The 18,502-nt window shown below is 45.3% G+C and overlaps 2 protein-coding genes across 6 annotated transcripts in view; both read left to right on the forward strand.

Moving 5' to 3' along the window:
* Positions 1–3,023: 3,023 nt before the first annotated feature.
* On the forward strand, positions 3,024–14,675 carry LOC118228905 (ELAV-like protein 1). Of its 4 annotated transcripts, none has more exons than XM_035420483.1 (7): positions 3,024–3,176; positions 5,608–5,667; positions 8,325–8,526; positions 9,529–9,632; positions 10,723–10,876; positions 11,557–11,782; positions 12,585–14,675. In XM_035420483.1, exons 2-7 carry the CDS (start codon positions 5,632–5,634, stop codon positions 12,907–12,909), a joined length of 1,047 nt encoding a protein of 348 aa, XP_035276374.1. In that variant the 5' UTR covers positions 3,024–3,176; positions 5,608–5,631; the 3' UTR covers positions 12,910–14,675. The 4 variants fall into 4 exon arrangements, with proteins under 4 accessions (XP_035276374.1, XP_035276376.1, XP_035276375.1 ...); XM_035420485.1 differs by having other exon boundaries at positions 8,325–8,502; XM_035420484.1 differs by lacking the exon at positions 3,024–3,176 and having other exon boundaries at positions 5,452–5,667.
* A 2,726-nt stretch (positions 14,676–17,401) lies between these two features.
* The window catches only part of LOC118228936 (receptor expression-enhancing protein 6-like), a 38,754-nt gene continuing 37,653 nt past the window's right edge, over positions 17,402–18,502 (forward strand). For both annotated transcript variants that reach the window (XM_035420533.1, XM_035420534.1), the window contains exon 1: positions 17,402–17,935. The gene's annotated coding sequence lies outside the window, so the exon portion shown is untranslated. The remainder of the gene's footprint in view (positions 17,936–18,502) is intronic.

Consider the following 18,502-nt stretch of genomic DNA (forward strand, 5'->3'; position numbering starts at 1 on the left):
GGGGGGGGGGGTTGAGGGGTGTGGGGCAGGTAGAGGCGTCTCTGTGCAGTTTAATCCTGGCTGTTGATTGGCCGGGGCTGCGGCTGGGGGGGGGGGGGGGGTTTGAGGGGTGCGGCAGGTAGAGGCGTCTCTGTGCAGTTTAATCCTGGCTGTTGATTGGTGCCGGGCTGCGGCTGGGGGGGGGGGGGGTTGAGGGGTGTGGGGCAGGTAGAGGCGTCTCTGTGCAGTTTAATCCTGGCTGTTGATTGGTGCTGGGGCTGGGGTTGGGGGGGGGGGGTTGAGGGGTGCGGCAGGTATAGGCGTCTCTGTGCAGTTTAATCCTGGCTGTTGATTGGTGCTGGGGCTGGGGGGGAGGGATGGGGGCGGTTTGAGGGGTGCGGCAGGTAGAGGCGTCTCTGTGCAGTTTAATCCTGGCTGTTGATTGGTGCCGTGGCTGGGGCTGGGGCTGGGGGGGAGGGATGGGGGCGGTTTGAGGGGTGTGGGGCAGGTAGAGGCGTCTCTGTGCAGTTTAATCCTGGCTGTTGATTGGCCGGGCTGCGGCTGGGGGGGGGGCGGGGGGTTTGAGGGGTGCGGCAGGTAGAGGCGTCTCTGTGCAGTTTAATCCTGGCTGTTGATTGGCCGGGCCGTGGTTAATGTGTCTGGCCTCCTGTGAAGCGCTGTCTGCATCGAGCCCTAATGAAGATGAAAGGGGAGGCGGGGAGCATCGCTCTGCTCCCGTCTGGGTGTGAGTGCACCCCTGAGTTCGTGCTCCAATTTCCAGCAGAACTGCCGAGCCGCTGGCCTCCCCAGGCAAGGCCTGCAAGCTTATTATTCATTAAGAAATACTGAAATATTACTTTCACTGAATAAAACAGAAGCTGAATTTAATGGTGTTAATATTATACCTTCTGTAGAGGTGGTGCTTATGTATGACAATGCAGCATTGTATTTTGGGGGTGTTTTTTTTGTTTTGTTTCTTGCAATGGTGCTGTTTTGACTGTGTCAGCCCCGGTGAGGATCGAACCTGATTGTGTGCATTTTCTGGATAAAACATCTGCTACATAAATGAATGCAAATGTGAATTTTCCAATAATGTTTCTTTTTTTTTTAGAGTCTCAGGGCCCATTCGCTGGTTCAGCTGTCTGTCTCTTTTCCTCTACAGATTGCAATACTGAGCAAAACTGGGAATCAGCGTTCCTGACTCTCACTTAACTTTTTAAGGTGTGAGGTCGCAAACATGTGATTAGAATGTTCTTAACTGAACATTCTAATGCTGATGTAACAATCGCTGCTGGCAATCAAAAGCAATGGAGTTCTAGAACACTGATTTATCTTTTTATTTTTTAATTTCCAAAAAAAAACCCTGACTCGTCCAAGAGACAGGATCCACTGTGAGGTCATGATACTGCAGCCAATCGGGCTGCTTGTCCCTTTTTAGTGCCGCTCCTCTGAGTCTTCACTCATAGAACTCGCCTGGTTGATCTTGGTTTTTCAGATTGTTGGGCCGAAAAATAACTGGCCACATCAGTTTTAAACTGCCCGGGTGTTCTGAGCTGTAGGTGCCAATAGAACTGTGGAAAATACGGCATTTCTGTCTGAGTGGCCTCTCTGTGAGGAAGTGGGGGCCTGGGAGGCTTTGAAGGCACTGTAAGGGTACCTTGGCCAGGCTTGATATGCAAGGACTATATATATATATATATATATATATATATACATTCTTTTATTATCTTTTATATTATTTTATCATTTATCACATTGCAATTGAATTATATTTTGCTGGTTAGAATGACCATGAGTGATGTGCACCTGAGTGAAAGTGCAAGCCTATTGACTTCCAAGGTCCAGATCCCCCCCCCCCCCCCCCCCCCCCCCCCCCCCCCCCCCCCCCCCCCCCCCTCCCGACACACACACACACACACACACACACACCACAGATATGTGCAAACACACATACACTCATTCAAATAACTTGCAGTTTCTATTTTGCTGTGCTGTCCTCATACCACTCAATATTTACTGCTGTGTCCAACATTTCACCTACATTAACAATTACATTTACGTTTGATTTATTTTTAAGGCTCTTTTATCAAAATATTTTTTAAATGTACTTTCGTTCATGGTTATCATGAAGGTTCATTTGCATTTGCTGACCTCTAGTGGTAAGCATCTGAACTAAAAAATACGTTTTACCACACCGTCCTATTTATCACACTGAATTTAATTTTATGGATCACCCGGTGATTTCAAAACACTTACTGCAGGCAAACAATACCATTGTCGACTGCTCGAATGTACATACTGGTACAGAAAACCCCAGGGCATCAATCAATAGCTTTCAAACTATTTCTTAATCTAAGTATTATTAATAAATTGACATTTCTGTATGGTTTATAGATTTAAAAAAGACGGCATCTTTAGGCCTGCGGTTTTCTCATATGCACATTCTCATTACATGCATAAATATTGATTTTCAGGCTTATTTATCTTATTGTCTTACAAAGCTCATCATAAGTGAATAGTAAATGTTAACTATTTCAAAGAAAAGATAAAGAAAAAAAAGATATTTTAAAGATCTGCTAATCCCACATATAGAGTAATAAATATGAGTTGTATTACCATTGAAATCTAGATATTATCTTTAAAACCCTAAAATGAACAGCGCCAGTCGAACTCCATAAAAACGTTTAAATTGACAATATGTAAATCGCCTCTTTTATGCGCATCTTCTATGGATATATAAGCCGATACTTCTTTAGATTCAATGCTTTACTCGACACATTTCGACGATCTGCCGCCAAACAAGTCTCCCTTAGAAAAGGGCGTGATGAGAACAGGAATGAAGAATCAGAATGTAACTGGTATTTTCTACAAAGCTGTGCTCTAACGGACATTTACAATATCGAATGAGATCATCAGAAATTCCCAACGTCTGGTTTTGGGGGCGGACATAAGAGTGATAACCAATAAAACCTTGCTATTTAATGTGAGTGATAAGATCAAAGTCCAATAAAATTCGACAATAGGCGGAGTCAGTGTTTGTCGTCACTACCCGGCCAGACAGTTGCGAGAGACCTCGGCTCTGTTCGTTGTCACGAGAAGCCGCTCAACTCGATTAGCCAACAGCCTCGGTATTTGCGCGATAAGGAGCAGGCTACGTCTTCATCTTTTACAAAAGCTGCGGAACCACTGAAAAACAGGCAAGATTTGTTTAAAATACTTTAATCAGTTGGCTGTGTACAGTTTATGTGTGCGGGGTGGCGACAAACTGGCGTGCAGCCATGCGGTAGAGAAGATGGAGGCCTACTTAGGTAGGTAGGCCCAAAGCCAGGCTGCTCGTTGTTTAGAGGGTGACCGATACAGCCTTTCGTAGCAACGGTGAATATTAGGAAACGGCGAGGAGTGGGCCTGGTATGTAGTGATAACTTGCTGTGCGTCCAGTCGTAATTGCAATATTCTGTGAAGAAACCGCAATTTCCCTCCTTTCGCTGACGATATACGCCCCCTTTAAGCGCCCAGCTAAGTTTGCCATGTAGCCTACGTTGCTAGCTACGTCAGGGCAGTGAGATGACTAGCGTTAGCAAGTGGAATGGAGGTCTTTGTGTGACGAACATTTAAATTCAGCTAGCATGTTTTAGAGCCTGCGAAACGAACCGCCGTTTGCATTGTGGCTTGGATATTGTGAACGCGCCACACAAAACTGACGCACGTTACAACGGGCGTTATGATAGCTAACTATGGCATTGTTTCTTTTTTATTAGCTTGCTACCTAGTCTAGCTAGTTAAGCCTTTATGAAGTAGGGGAATGGCTACCAGGTTGTCTGAGCTAGATAACAAACGCATTAGCATAATTCAGCACAACGTTGAGGTGACAGCCAGAAACGGCCAGATAAATTTAGCTCTGTAAGTTAAGACTTATTGCTGGTCAGTTTTCACCCTGCGAGTGTTCGTAGAGTAAGTAAACCGTAATTTGATACCTGCTTAATGTCAGTTTTAAGGTATTTTTGGAGGAGAATGCTTTTCTTCTTTCTGTTACTGGCGAATGGCCCCACCTGTTAGTTGACGGCTGTCCGTTTCAAACCCCGATTGTAGAAATTGTGTTTGAGATTAAGTTAATTGGTAAACTGAGGTTATCTGTAGTTTTTGGGCCAGTAAATCCGCCGTCGAGGCAGCGTCATACAGCCAGCCATTAACTCTGCTCGTCGAGTTGCACGCTTCTGTGTTGGCATGGTAATTTTGATTACTGTAGCATAGCGACGTTAGGTACTACTGGCGCTACTAATGGCGCGTTTTTCGCTATCGTCAGTGGGCTTTTGCGCACCGCCCAGCTAGCAAAGCAAACGAACAATTTCTAAATAGATCACCCAGCGTGCTCGTCTCAAGTTACCCTTCATAGCTAACGACTGGAACGTGAGTGGACATCCGGAATACGTGTGAAAGCTAACTCAAACGTAAAGAACAGGACTAGGAGCCCTAACTTTGCTGTATCCGAAGTGCGGAAACTGGTCACCTTTTGTAGGTAGTGCTAGCCGGTTTGTAAAGCTTTAAGAGAGCACTTCGTCTTAGTAGTCAAAGACTCTCGTGCTGTAAATTCGGAATCGGCAGTAACGGTAGCCTTTTGCTTGTGGTTTTTGAACATTGAAAAGGTTTGAGGGAGATATATTTGGGGGGGGGGGGGGGTATTGGCGGTGTCGGTTATGGGTATAGGGCTATGTGGCAGGAAATAGGCTCGTGTGAGGGGGCGTGGCATTAATTGGTTATTTTGAAAGTGTAGATATATACTTTTTATTAGAAATTTCCCCACCGGCAGATTTTATTGAGAGTAAGTTTGGCAGAACAGCAGGTCCTCTGCTCTCCTCAGATATTAATATCCTGATGGTTTGTGGACTTCTTGGTTTTGGCTTATTGTCCAAATCAGATTTGCCTTCTTTTTGGGTGACAAGTTTTTCAGTTGTCCAGATTGGATTCATGCATTTAGACAAGCTACACATTTCTTATTTCTGTCCTCAAATGTGTCATTCACAACATTTGAGAGGGAAAAAGTCAGATTTGAGTGGTCAAATGTGTCGTGCAGCCTGGTATTGGATGTGAGCAGGTGAGACTGTGTGAGACAGTGTGCAGGTGAGAAGGTGTGAGAGTGTGCAGGTGAGACAGTGGGCAGGTGAGAAGGGGTTAGACAGTGTGCAGGTGAGAAGGTGTGAGAGAGTGTGCAGGTGAGAAGGTGTGAGTGTGTGCAGGTGAGAAGGTGTGAGACGGTGTGCAGGTGCGAAGGTGTGAGAGAGTGTGCAGATGAGAAGGTGTTAGACAGTGTGCAGATGAGAAGGTGTTAGACAGTGTGCAGGTGAGAAGGTGTTAGACAGTGTGCAGGTGCGAAGGTGTGAGACAGTGTGCAGGTGCGAAGGTGTGAGACAGTGTGCAGGTGAGACTGTAACCCAGCAGAACGCAAGTCTGACAGTTCTTCCCTTCTCTCCACAGGTATTGAGCTCGTAAGAAGACCCAGCATCTTTTTCACTTGTTTTTTTTTTTTGTTTGTTTGTTTGATTTTGTTTTCAGAAAAATCCCTGTCCCTTCCCTCCCCCACCCTTTTTTTGTGAGTATTATTATTACCTTATTTCTATTTGATACCTTCAGATTGGGGATCTGTGAAGTTTCTTAATGGCCGTCAGAAGGGGACACATTAGGTACTTAAAAGTGAGTAACATGTTTGTATGTCATAATGGGCTGACTGTATGATGTACTTTCTATGAGTAGAGAACTGATGGAACGATGTCCAGCTCAGGGTGATATTTCACCACAGAGTCAAGTTTTTCTGTCAAGTGATGACATCACTAGAAACCTTGAATTTGATGTGAAATAGAGTAAATGTACTGCCTGTTTCTGTGGCTGGGGACTATTGGTCACATGCACTCCAAGTTTGGGATGAAATGCTTCCTTGGCACCTCTGTTGATTTTTAGGTGCCACTGGAAGAAAGAAAAAAACAAAAAAAAACCCATTTTCCCTGAGAGCAAATGCAGTGAAAGTTGACTCACTGTTAAAACATTGCTGAAAGTGTGCCTTAGCCCAAGGCCAAGGATAGGTTTCCGGTTTCGCAGCTGACTGCCCGAATGTTGACTCTGAAGTGGTGAATTTGCAGCAGGCGCTAGCGTGTGCAGTGGTGCTGGCGCTGGCTTGGGTCCGATCCGGACCAACTGGTTGTGGGTCCGGGGGGAGGGGGGCGGGGTGTTAGTGGGCGGCGGCACCAGTGTTCCCAAAGTCTCGGCTGCTATGGCAACCCCAGCCCCATGGCCAGTCAGCTATTGGTCAGTTGGGACTCTGAAGTCTGTCTGCTCCAGCTGCGCAGTCCTTCCCAGGGGCTAGCGCACTGCAGAGCTCCCAGCGCACACCGAGGCGCTCCCCTCCCAAATTGAGAGCGCCGCTGTCGCCATGGGACACAGCAGCACTTCCAGCTGAGTATCGGGCAAGTCTGGGTCATATCGGCACGCTTTGGGACCACAGCGCCGCAGACTTTAATTAGGTCTGGCATGCTTATTTGATCTTACCAGAAGCCCCTGGAACCCAGATTACACTCATCTTGGATCATTATTAAGGGAGATGTGGGCTAACAAAGTTTGGGCAAATTAACACGACTTCATGACTTTAACTTGCTGTATCTACTTTACTATAGGTAATAGAGAAATGGTTCTTACAGCATTTTAAATGTATTGTACATTTCCATATCTTTTACATATTATGCTCACCCGAAAACTAAAGGTAATTAAAGTTATGAATGATTATGATCTTGAAGGTTGATCAGCAAAAAAACTTATGTCAAAATGGGTCAGATTTTTACCCAGGTTAGGTTATAGTATCATCAACACCTCCAGCAAATTTGGTCTTGGGTTTTTGAGTCATTGTCGAGATATCATTACTTACCTGGAGTGGTATCGCATCATTAATTCCTTACCATGTTGTTGAGTATGATCAGTGCGAACAGGCAGGTGCATGCAACATTTCAGCCCTCCTCGAATCCTGCTCACTTCAGGAGTTACTCGACTTTGCCAGCATCAGAAGTTATGAGGTATGGGTATGTGTATGATGGAGATACTTCCCTGATGTGCTTGTGATGGACCGTCGAGATGTGCTTATAGTGGCTGATCCCGTCAGGGCAGCTGGACATACACAATGTCGAGCAGTGAGAGTATAATGCTGGGGTGTTTCTTATTTTTGCAAGTTATTTTATTTCATTTCTATTTTTGAGAGAAATTTTGGTTGCACTGTTTGCTTGCCCTCTATGATTGGATGATGTCTCCTGCTCTCTCTGAGTGGATGATGTGTTTGGTTTGCTTTGGCTCCGTTTGTATTTAAGACTAGTTGCATCTGGCCTTCATGCTCCCCTTGTGTTTTGCTTTTCTGTATTCTAGTCTTAGTTGAGTTGCAGCTCTTTTTGGGCGTCCTCTAAGGGACCATTCAGAGCCATTTTTGCTCTCTTCTTCCATTCTGTTTTGGTTGTTTTTGCTGAAGGGCCATTTTTGTTAGTTCCTGCTGATCCTTTGTTTTTGTTTGGAACATAAGACACTGCTTCTTAACTTTGTTACATCGAGAAGGTAGTGCATTGAAATAGTCACTGATCGTGTTCTACAACTTTGTAAGGAGTTCATGATGTGATGCCACTTCAGATAGGCTAAGGAATGATATCTCTGCAGTGACTCAAAAACCCGAGACCAGATTTTCTGGAGGTGGTGATGACATTATAACCTAACTTGGGTGAAAAATTAGTCCGTTTTGAAATGCAAGTTTTTTCGCTGGTCAACTTTCAAGATTATAATCACAAATAACTCTAGTTAGCCTACATTTAATTTTGAGGTGAACATAATGCGTACGTAAAGGATAGAGCTGGAAAAGACTTAAAATGCTATCCTTTCTCTTCTACCTATAGTAATGTAGATACAGCAAGTCAGTCAGTGTTGTGATAATTTTCCCGATATCTCCCTCAATAATGATCAAATGCAAGTGTACTCCCGGTTCCAGGTGTTTATTGTAAGACCGAATAGCCATGCCAAATCTCATTAAAATCGGTGACATTGAGGTCCAGAAGCGTGTTGAATTGACCCCGATTTACCCTATTGAGGGGGGTTCCCAAATAACTGAAGCTGACAGGTCTGTTAGTGAATTCTGCAACTGTGCACAATTTTCAGAGATGGCACTGTAGCAAAAAGGTGGTCAGTCCTGGGCAAACTGCACCAGCAGTGGTGTGGAAGCCACTGCACGCTGTCCTGTACTGGCCTTACTAACACATCCAGATAGTCCCTGCTGCATGTCCCGAGCCCCCTCCTCTGCCAGTCTGTTTATTGCCTTGTCCCGTGCGCAGGAGGTTTATGACATGTCCAACGGCTACGAAGACCACATGGCCGACGAGCCAAAAGACGCCAAAACCAACCTGATCGTGAACTACCTGCCACAGAGCATGACTCAGGACGAGCTGCGCAGTCTGTTCAGCAGCATCGGCGAGGTGGAGTCCGCCAAGCTCATCCGCGATAAAGTGGCAGGTAAAGATTCTGACAGCAGCCAGAGTGAGTCTACGAACGCTTTTCTTTCCTTCTCCGTGTTTTTACAAAACCCACCTTCATGTTTTCCAACTGCGTGCCCCCCCCCCCCAAAAAAAAATAAACTGGATGCTGCGCTGCGGCACCTGTCCTGGGAAGTCCTCTCTGTGTTTAATTTTATTCCTACTTTATTGATATAATTTTGATCTGTCATGTTTTGCCATTTATTTAGTCGTTTTAATGGTTGTTTTACCTCCTCTGTGTGAAACTGTTTGATGATTTGTTTGGGGAGGTTGACTGGTACATGTGTCTTAGCTAACTGTTGAATATGTCACAATTCGGTGGCAATCCCTACCCTTAGCGTAGAGCATGTCCCGTTCCTAAATCGCCCGTGGCTCGGTCTACAGGGCCCGCTGCTCATCCCGAAATCTGCACCCTTCTCAACCACGTGCACATTTCTGTCTTTTCTTTCAATCCCCCTGTGCTCCAAATTCTAAATTTTAGCCTCAATACTGAATTTGTTTGATGTATTTTGCCCCCTCCCCTATTTACCCCCCTTGCCCCCTGCCAAAAAAGACAACCTTTACCACAAGATAGAGAAATGTGGTTCAGTTTCCCCTGATCCTAGGCCATTCATATGGGTTTGGAGGTTCATTTTTATTGTGACAAAATTTGACAGTTTGACCATTTTAATAACTGAAAATCCAGACATTGAAAGTGATGGTGTTTCTTGTCATTAACTTGCTATGATGGTTACCCGAGTAACGAAATGAAAAGTCGTAACTGTGTTGGTGCTTTGACATTGCACAGGCTCAGAATTTTAGCCCCGGTCGTAATCTATATGAGTCTGAGGTCCTGTGAAGTTTTATTTTGCTTTCTTAAGTACATGTTTCTCTTTTGAAGATGCACTGTTGTAGATTTGTTTTTTTGTTGATAGCCCATTTGTCCAGTTTTGCAAAAAAAAAAAGTTTTGGAACAAATAAACGTTTTTTTTATTTTATTTTATTGTTTTCCTTTTTTTTTCTCTAGGACACAGTTTAGGGTACGGATTTGTTAACTATGTTAACCCTAGTGATGCAGAAAGGGCAATCAGTACTCTGAATGGGCTGAGGCTACAGTCTAAAACTATCAAGGTAACGTGCAAAGAGGTGTTCTTGTATACATGTGTCAAACTGATAGATGTGACCCCTCTCTGAAGTAGCCCTTGCGTAGCATAGCTGAACTCAAGTGTGTTTTGCAGTGAAGTTCTTAACTGAGCCAAAGGGCAGTCACTCATTGTGAAGGGCCTAGTGTAACAGCTAGCCTAGCCGAGCACCAAGATTCTCCTCATTCTGTTTGCTCACTAATTTATTTAATTTATTTGATTTTGGCGCCTTTCTTTTAAGCGCCATATTTTATTATTTATTTTATTTTATTTTTGAGAGCGATATGTTGACTAAGAGCAGCAGGATAGGAGCAGCAGTGTGATTAAACTCCAGTGTGGGGGACGGGCATGTTCTGCAAGTCTTCATTTTCGGCGCGCAGCTTTTGTTTTTGTTTTTTTCCTTTTCGGGGAGTAAACGTTCCCGTTTCTGCCCCCCCCCCACGGACGCACGGTCTGTCCCGAGTGGCCAGGGGTGTAAATTGTGACTCCGCCCCCACCTCACCTGCCCGGCTAGCTGCTGATCTGAATTCTTGCACAGCTGCCCCTCCCACTCAGAACACGCACAGTGTGGTCCAGCTTTGTTTGATTGGGGTTTTTTTTATTTAAAGAAACAGAACCATTCAGTGAGCCAATCACTGGCCCCGTGTCGTTCAGATCACACTAAAGTACAGGGAGGCTGATTGGCTCCAGTTATCTTCCTGTTTAGAAGGATGACTTCTGTTTGCATGAGAGCAATTTCACTTAAAATTAACCCACACATGCACACACATAGAGAGTTTGAAAGCTAATCCATTGCAACAAATTGGTGGTATTGCATTGAAACACATCTGAATCTATAAACGTGTTGGTTTTTTTTTTTTCTAAAGATCAGTCACAGCATAATGTCAATAAATACTTTTTAAATATTTAAAGTAAATACCACCAATTAAGCTTCTGTAAGCTATATTTATATTATTTTATAGATATTTTGTTTTGTGCATATATATATGTAGATGTAGCTTTTGTTTTATTTTTGAAAGGTTGTTTTGTTGGGACGGGATGTCACTGTGGGAGCTGACCTCTGACCTTCTCCTCGGCAGGTGTCATATGCCCGTCCGAGCTCGGACACCATTAAGGATGCTAACCTGTACATTAGCGGCCTGCCGCGCACCATGACGCAGAAGGACGTGGAGGACATGTTCGCACGCTACGGCCGAATCATTAACTCACGTGTGCTGGTGGACCAGGCCACAGGTACGCACACACCTGGGGACTGGGGGGGGGGGGGGGGGGGGAGCATCTGTGCAGTATCTATGGAACACAACATGGACTGTGTGTACATATGCCAGGTTTAACTTGTGTGTGATTACTTGATGTTCAGGTCTGTATGTGCGGTGATTTGTGTTCAGGTTTGAGAATAATGGTGGGACTATGTCTGTGTTCAGGTGTGTGTGAGTAATGGCAGGGTTGTGTCTGTGTTCAGGCGTGAGACTAATGGCGGGATTGTGTCAGTGTTCAGGTGTGTGTGAGTAATGGCGGGGTTGTGTCTGTGTTCAGGTGTGTGTGAGTAATGGCGGGGTTGTGTCTGTGTTCAGGTGTGTGTGAGTAATGGCGGGGTTGTGTCTGTGTTCAGGTGTGTGTGAGTAATGGCGGGGTTGTGTCTGTGTTCAGGTGTGTGTGAGTAATGGCGGGGTTGTGTCTGTGTTCAGGTGTGTGTGAGTAATGGCGGGGTTGTGTCTGTGTTCAGGTGTGTGTGAGTAATGGCGGGGTTGTGTCTGTGTTCAGGTGTGTGTGAGTAATGGCGGGGTTGTGTCTGTGTTCAGGTGTGTGAGACTAATGGCGGGGTTGTGTTGGTGTTCAGGCGTGAGACTAATTGCGGGGTTGTGTTGGTGTTCAGGCGTAAGACTAATGGCGGGGCTGCTGTTTTGGCGCAGGGCTGTCGCGGGGCGTGGCGTTTATTCGCTTCGATAAGCGCGCCGAGGCGGAGGACGCCATCAAAGACCTGAACGGTCAGAAGCCCCCCGGGGCCTCCGAGCCCATTACCGTCAAATTCGCCGCCAACCCCAACCAGGCCAAGAACTCGCAGCTGCTGTCCCAGCTCTACCACTCTCAGTCCCGCCGCTTCGGCGGCCCCGTGCACCACCAGGCACAGAGGTTCAGGTGAGCCTGTTACTATGGTTACCGTCATAGTTCCCATTCACCCCCCACACGTCACACTCACTGTAACGCCTGCAATGGAGTGCAGCGGCTGCAGTCCACTCTGCTGTTTCTGTACACACACACACACACACAAGCACACGCAAATGTGCACACACACACACAAGCACACGCAAATGTGCACACACACACACACACAAACGTGCGCACACACACAAGCACGCACAAATGTTCTCACACACACAAGCACACGCAAATGTGCTCACACACATATGCACACGCAAATGTGCTCACACACACACACACACACCATTCACATGCTAATACACGCTCACTGTAACCGATTGCGTTCAGAGTTTGCTCAGTTTGCTTATGAACAGAGACACCTTGAGTGAACGGCTGCATCTGCATTGCCTCAAACCCACATCCATCCCATTGCCTCAAACCCACATCCATCCCATTTCCTCAAACCCACATCCATCCCATTTCCTCAAACCCACATCCATCCCATTTCCTCAAACCCACATCCATCCCCTTTCCTCAAACCCACATCCATCCCATTTCCTCAAACCCACATCCATCCCATTTCCTCAAACTCACATCCATCCCCTTTCCTCAAACCCACATACATCCCATTTCCTCAAACTCACATCCATCCCCTTTCCTCTGCAAGAAACACAACGGCAGACCAGCCACCAAACTGGGACATGCTTTCAGTTTAAACCAATGAGGTGAAGGCTAGTGTGCCCCAGGGCTGTGACGCAGTGCTTAAAGGCTCCGCCCCCCTTATCCCCCCCCCCCCTAGGTTCTCCCCCATGAGTGTGGAGCACATGGGTGGGCTGTCGGGCGTCAGTGTTCCGGGGAACTCCACCTCTGGCTGGTGCATCTTCATCTACAACCTGGGCCAGGACGCGGACGAGGGCATCCTGTGGCAGATGTTCGGGCCCTTCGGCGCGGTGACCAACGTCAAGGTGATCCGCGACTTCAACACCAACAAGTGCAAGGGCTTCGGCTTCGTCACCATGACCAACTACGAGGAGGCGGCCATGGCCATCGCCAGCCTCAACGGCTACCGGCTGGGAGACAAGATCCTGCAGGTCTCCTTCAAGACCAGCAAGTCTCACAAGTAGAGGGCCGGGCCTGGAGAAACCCCGCAAGAACCAGGAGAGAGGAGGAAGAGAGAGAGGAGGGGAGGAGGAAGAGGGAGGGGGGGGAGGAAGAGAGAGGGGAGGAGGAAGAGGGAGGGGGGGGAGGAAGAGAGAGGGGAGGAGGAAGAGAGAGAGGAGGATGTTCACTCTTCTTTGTTTTTTTGTTTTTTTTTTGTGTTTTCTACAAAAAAAAGTTGACAACTGCAAAGGTATATTTAGTCAATCTTCAGTGAAAATACCCATTTGTCAGATTTTCACATTTTTTCGTCCTGTTTAAAACTAAAATGTGTAGAATGTTTTTTTTGTTTTTCTTAAACTGGGATGCAACTAATGTATTCTAATTTTTTCTTTTTTTCTCGTTTTTGATATCCCAAGATGTGTTGACCAATTCTACACTTTTATGTTCATTTGTTTGTCTAATACTAGATTTCAGTGAGGTCACTATGTGCCGTATGCATGGTTTAAAAAAAGGCTTCAGGTTTGCAGTGTCTTACAAAACTCTGATTCCCTCTGTAACAGCTCTGTTCTGTTCTACTCCTAAACCTCAGTTCAGCTCTAGCCTTCTGCCTCCTGTCTGTTCTTACCTAAACTTACCCTACCTGAACTCACCTGAGTTTTCCTTACCTGAACTCAACTGAGCTTACCTTACCTGAACTTACCTGAGCTTACCTTACCTGAACTCACCTGAGCTTTTCTTACCTTACCTTAACTCACTTGAGCTTTCCTTACCTGAACTTACCTGAGCTTACCTTACCTGAACTCACCTGAGCTTTTCTTACCTTACCTGAACTCACCTGAGCTTTCCTTACCTGAACTTACCTGAGCTGAACTTACCCGAGCTTATTTGAGCTTACCTTACCTGAGCATAGTTTAGTTTACCTTACCTTACCTTACTTGAACTTACCGGAACTGACCTGAGGCTAGTTGTGCTTTGCAGCTGCTAAAATGGATCTTTCCCCCCCGCATGTAAATCAGTGTTTTTTAGGCATTGCATTCTTGGCGCTCGGCTGAAAACTGCTCCTGAAGAAAAGGGTGTGGCGGCTTCAGCCAGAATTTACATTTTGAAGTTGGAATTTCAATTTTTTTTTTTGGAAAGGGTCCCTGAGAGCCGACTCTGATATATATATGTATGTAAAAAAAAAAAGAAAAAGAAAAAGATGGACCAAAGAGATTGAAGGAAAGAAATGTATGATCACGCCCCCGCCCCCGTCCCCGCCCCCGCCCAAGACACTCACTCGCTCGCTCACCTAAGCCTCACCCCCTCGTGGGCCTCCCGGTGGAGCTCCCGGTGGGCCTCCTGGTGGAGCTCCCGGTGGGCCTCCCGGTGGAGCCTGCTGCGGTACTCACTGAGAGGGGTGGCAGCAGAGCAGAGCCGCTCAGAGCGGCGGCGAGCGCCGGCGTCTCCCTGCGCTCGTCCTGTCAGCTCTTCTCTTCTCTTTTCTTTTTAACAGGCTGAGTGGGGATTTACTCTCGAGTGAGGAGAGAGGAAGAATAACTGAAAGTAACTTTTCTTTCATTGCAGTGTAGTTTGGTAGTTATGGAAGTCTGTTTAAAAATAGTTTTCTATTAAAGAAGAGAAAAAAAAACGAATCCCAAACTTCTGGAACCTGCCTTGCGAAGCTGAATTAACTTTTTTTTCTTCTTTTTTTCTTTGGTGTTTTTGTTTGAATGTTTTTGCTTATTTGCATCACTTGTGATCATTAATTAAATTTGATTTCTTTTCATTAAATATTTAAGTTTTTTCTTTATTTTTCCCGTTCTTTTCCTTTGCTCTTGGGGTTTTGTTTGTTTGATAGCCGCGCGCGGGGGCTTTGGGAGACGGTGAGTGAACCCGCAGGGACGTCACTCCGTCCTTCATTTCGCCGTCGCTTAGGAAGCCGAGCCCCTTTTGCTTTGTTTGATTTTTGAAGCTTACATTGTAGGACCAAACTGCATTCGTAATGTCGTTATCTGGCTAAAGAAAATGGTGGATTCCTCTCTCAAGTTCTCAAAATCACCCCCTGTTCATCGGTTGAGATTGTATCATTCCAGAGCGTTTACTTTCTGACGAGCATCCACCCATCTTCATTGCTTCATTCGACCCTAGTGTTTTTCCAACTGGTTTTTGAAAGGCGACCGTTGGATTAAGAAAATTTATATGACTGAAGTTTTTAACTTTAGCTTTGCAACTCGGGTGTCATTTGCATTGTTGGCCTGAAGGCATCACTTTTTGGTCTCGATTTTTGTTTTTTAAAAGGACTGAAGGTAGGGAACCATTCTGAAGCCTTTTGCTGGTTTAGAACATTAACAAGTGAGGAGAGGAAATGCATCTTGTCCAGGCTGAAACTCCAGTGACTGGGCGTTTGGAGTGTACAGAGTATTTGATAAAGTGATGTTTTGGAGACACCTGGTGGCTGGTTGATAAATTACACTTCCTCATTTTCTAGTTGCTGTGTCTGATCCACAGCTTTTGTTCTGAGGCATAAACGGAGCTCACATGAGTGGATTTTAATTGTTTAGTTTGTTTTCAAATTATATTTTAATTGTGAAGTTGGAGATGCAGGTGCTGCCAGTTCAGATAGAAGACTTAGACTTACACACTTTTAACCTTGGCAAGATTTGTTTTAATTGAAGGAAAATGTTAGTGTTTTGAGTGTTTGTGTTAACTTGCGCTTTAATCCTGCACTATCTTCTCAAAAAAGCCTTTTCATTTGATTTTGGTCAGATGCTTATTAAGGATGAGTACTAACCAGGCCAGTTAGATAATATATATACCTGTTGTCTTATTAATATAGCTATAATATCAATGCACGTTTGTGTGTGTACATATTTTATTTAAAGAATATCGAACTGACTGTAAAAGTGAACAGAAATAATAGTCTGTTATACATTACATGTACACGTAGATCACACATGTTGGTGTTGACACACACACACAGCACGTAATTACATGTATGTGCTTTGAGGACGCGGTAGGAAACGCAGGATACTTAGTTTCCATGGTTTCCAGCTGCCCTGTGTTCCTGTCTGTTCCTTCAGCTGTTGAGGTAGCTGATCCCTGATCCCCCCCCCTCCCCCCGAAACTAGGTGCAATATTCCCATGGTTCCTCTGGCTCCCGGGAAGTGTGGAGAGGCGGGCGAGTGCGGTGTGCGTCGGCCTCGAAGCAGAGCGACACCATCGCTCCCGCCAGGGCTCAGAGTTCACCGAGCCGCTCCACTTCCTCTTCCTGTCCCACCAGCCCTGTTTCAGCCACTCTCTGTCTCTCTCACACACACACACACACACACACACACACACACGGGCACGGCCTTTAAACAGCACACACATCTGGCCTGAGACGCGGCTCGACGGCCGCTCAAGGTACAGTCCTGTGTTCAGCCTTGTATTTATTTTTCTCATTGTATATGGTTATTCGACTTTTTGTACATTTATTTTTAGTTTTAGTGTTTCTTTACTCTTTTTTAAATTAAATTCTTAATTTCCTTATTTTTTTGGTTTTGAATAAATATTAAGGTATCTGTTCAAAACCTTGTTGCCTAATATGGAATTATTTGAAAATGCGATGCAGTGGAAAAGAGTGGTTTGCTTGTAGCCAGTAGAAGCCTCTCGTCTGAACACCCAGGAGGCACGCGCTGGCGCCCTCTGCAGGGCTGGTCTGTAAGTACAGGGAGCGTGGACTCTGTCCCTGCTTTTTTTTTTTTTTTTTTTTTTTGAAGGGGGGGGGGGGGGGCGTGGCGTGGGTTTACTTTTTAATGGTGCCCTCTGGGACCTGCAGTGTCTGCTGATCCATTCACTAACGCGGATTTATTGGTGATCTAGGAAGATTGGTTTTTCTCTTCATTGACCAATGCAACTATTTTACAGCACTGTGCTATACAGGGCCATGAATATACCATTTTGTTTTTTTTGGAAATGTCCTTGTACGCTAGGGATTTCAAAACTATAGAGTCCTGGTGGGCACTGCAGTGTCAGCAGGATTTTGTAGTTTCGGTCAGAAACCAATTTAGGTCATGAAACAAAGGTGCATTTGTGCTTCATGCAGTCGGTGACAGAAATTAGTTCGGTGCAGAAAATTCTGGAAGCCAACATGCTGTGACCCTCCTGGAGCAGAATTTGATGGCTCTGTTGGCGGTGGTCTGCTGATGTTTTTCAGCTGATCGACTATAAGGAAAAGCGACCATTTTCACACGAAAGTGGAAAATGTGGAAGACTTGTGCGTTTCAAAAAAAAAAAAAGCGGTGGACTACACTTCCCATCAACCCCTCTGAAGAGTGTGGCAATGTGAAAACACCTGGCTCAGCTGACTGCAGGTGATAAGATGCCACGAACTCGGTTGGTGGGACAGCGAACAGACGGATTCGGCTAGAATTCGATTATGAATTTTGTTGACGAAGCTTTACTGGTCTTCTGAGTACTGAGGAGCCAAAACCTGTAGGACTTCTAGTGACCAGCGTTGCCAAATTCCCCCTCAATTGGTCTACTTTTTTATGTTAGTGTGCGGGGGGAAATGTTTTTCGGCGGATTCACCAATTTCAAATCTGGACAGAGACAGAAAAAAATGTATGTGCAGTAAGCCACTTAATTTCAATCTAATGTCGGTAGACGGTAGTTAACACTGAATGAATTTCGGTGGGAGAAGTTCAGTCCGCCAGAACGTGTTTATGTCCTCGAAATATGCATTTTAAATTTCACTGAGACAGAATGGTTTTTATGAACGAAATTACTTCCCTGCGAGTCACGTTTGGGGGCGTGGCCGAAGTCTCTTAAATGCTGCTGGCGCGAAATGTTCAGTGGAGAAATCACGTTACAGCAGACCACGAACAAGCCACCTGTCCCCGTGGAGTCACCGGCGTCCTCTGCGTTTGAACCAAAGGAAATTAACTTGTCAACTGCAATAAGAATTAATAAAAGGCCGCTGGACTAAGCAGATTTCAAGACGGAGTCTACGTCGGCCCGGCTTTCAACAAGATGGGCAGGGCAGGGAGAGCTAAAGGCGGATTACGCACTGGCAGCGTTTCTCTGCTGTAGGTAAATATAAATACATTCTACCCCAATGACTGTTTTATAGTTAGATTGTTTTCTAGCTATGTAATTAGTGAGATTTCATGTTAGATGCAGGACGGTTAGCTAGCTTGTTAAGTAGGCAGCTATTCAGCGTATCTATGTAGACTACCAATCATGTTCGCCGCTATCGCAGACGTCTAAATTAGGTGGCTAATTTGCCTGATTTAGTTTCATGGTGAAGTTAGCTGCCCCAGCTTGAGAAAATAGCCATACGGTGTATTCTTTACATATGAATGTATTGTTTCAAATCTTGAATAATCGTCGGGTTGCAAATGCGCTGGTAACACACATAATTAGCAAAATGTCACAATAATGGACTGTTAGAGTACATATGTGGATAAACCATGCACAATGATATCATTTTAGCGTTAAGGTTTTTCTCATTGAATGCGGTTGTTGCCCGTCTTGATTAGGCCCTACAGACGTTTTTATGCCTAGCAATGCTGACCACGTAAGGAGCCTATAGGTAGTCTGTTATCACCAGGACAGGTCAATTACTTTTAGTCAAAAGTTTATATTTTTTATTAGAAT

This window comes from Anguilla anguilla, chromosome 6 (assembly GCF_013347855.1).
Source record: "Anguilla anguilla isolate fAngAng1 chromosome 6, fAngAng1.pri, whole genome shotgun sequence".
Lineage (NCBI taxonomy): Eukaryota > Metazoa > Chordata > Actinopteri > Anguilliformes > Anguillidae > Anguilla > Anguilla anguilla.

Excerpts from the sequence above, each read along its gene's own strand:
- LOC118228905 (XM_035420483.1), top strand. The coding sequence starts at position 5,632 with ATGGCCGTCAGAAGGGGACACATTAGGTACTTAAAA. Across the intron at positions 5,668-8,324 it reads GACACATTAGGTACTTAAAA|GAGGTTTATGACATGTCCAA; the intron begins GTGAGTAACATG and ends TCCCGTGCGCAG. Across the intron at positions 10,877-11,556 it reads GCTGGTGGACCAGGCCACAG|GGCTGTCGCGGGGCGTGGCG; the intron begins GTACGCACACAC and ends GTTTTGGCGCAG.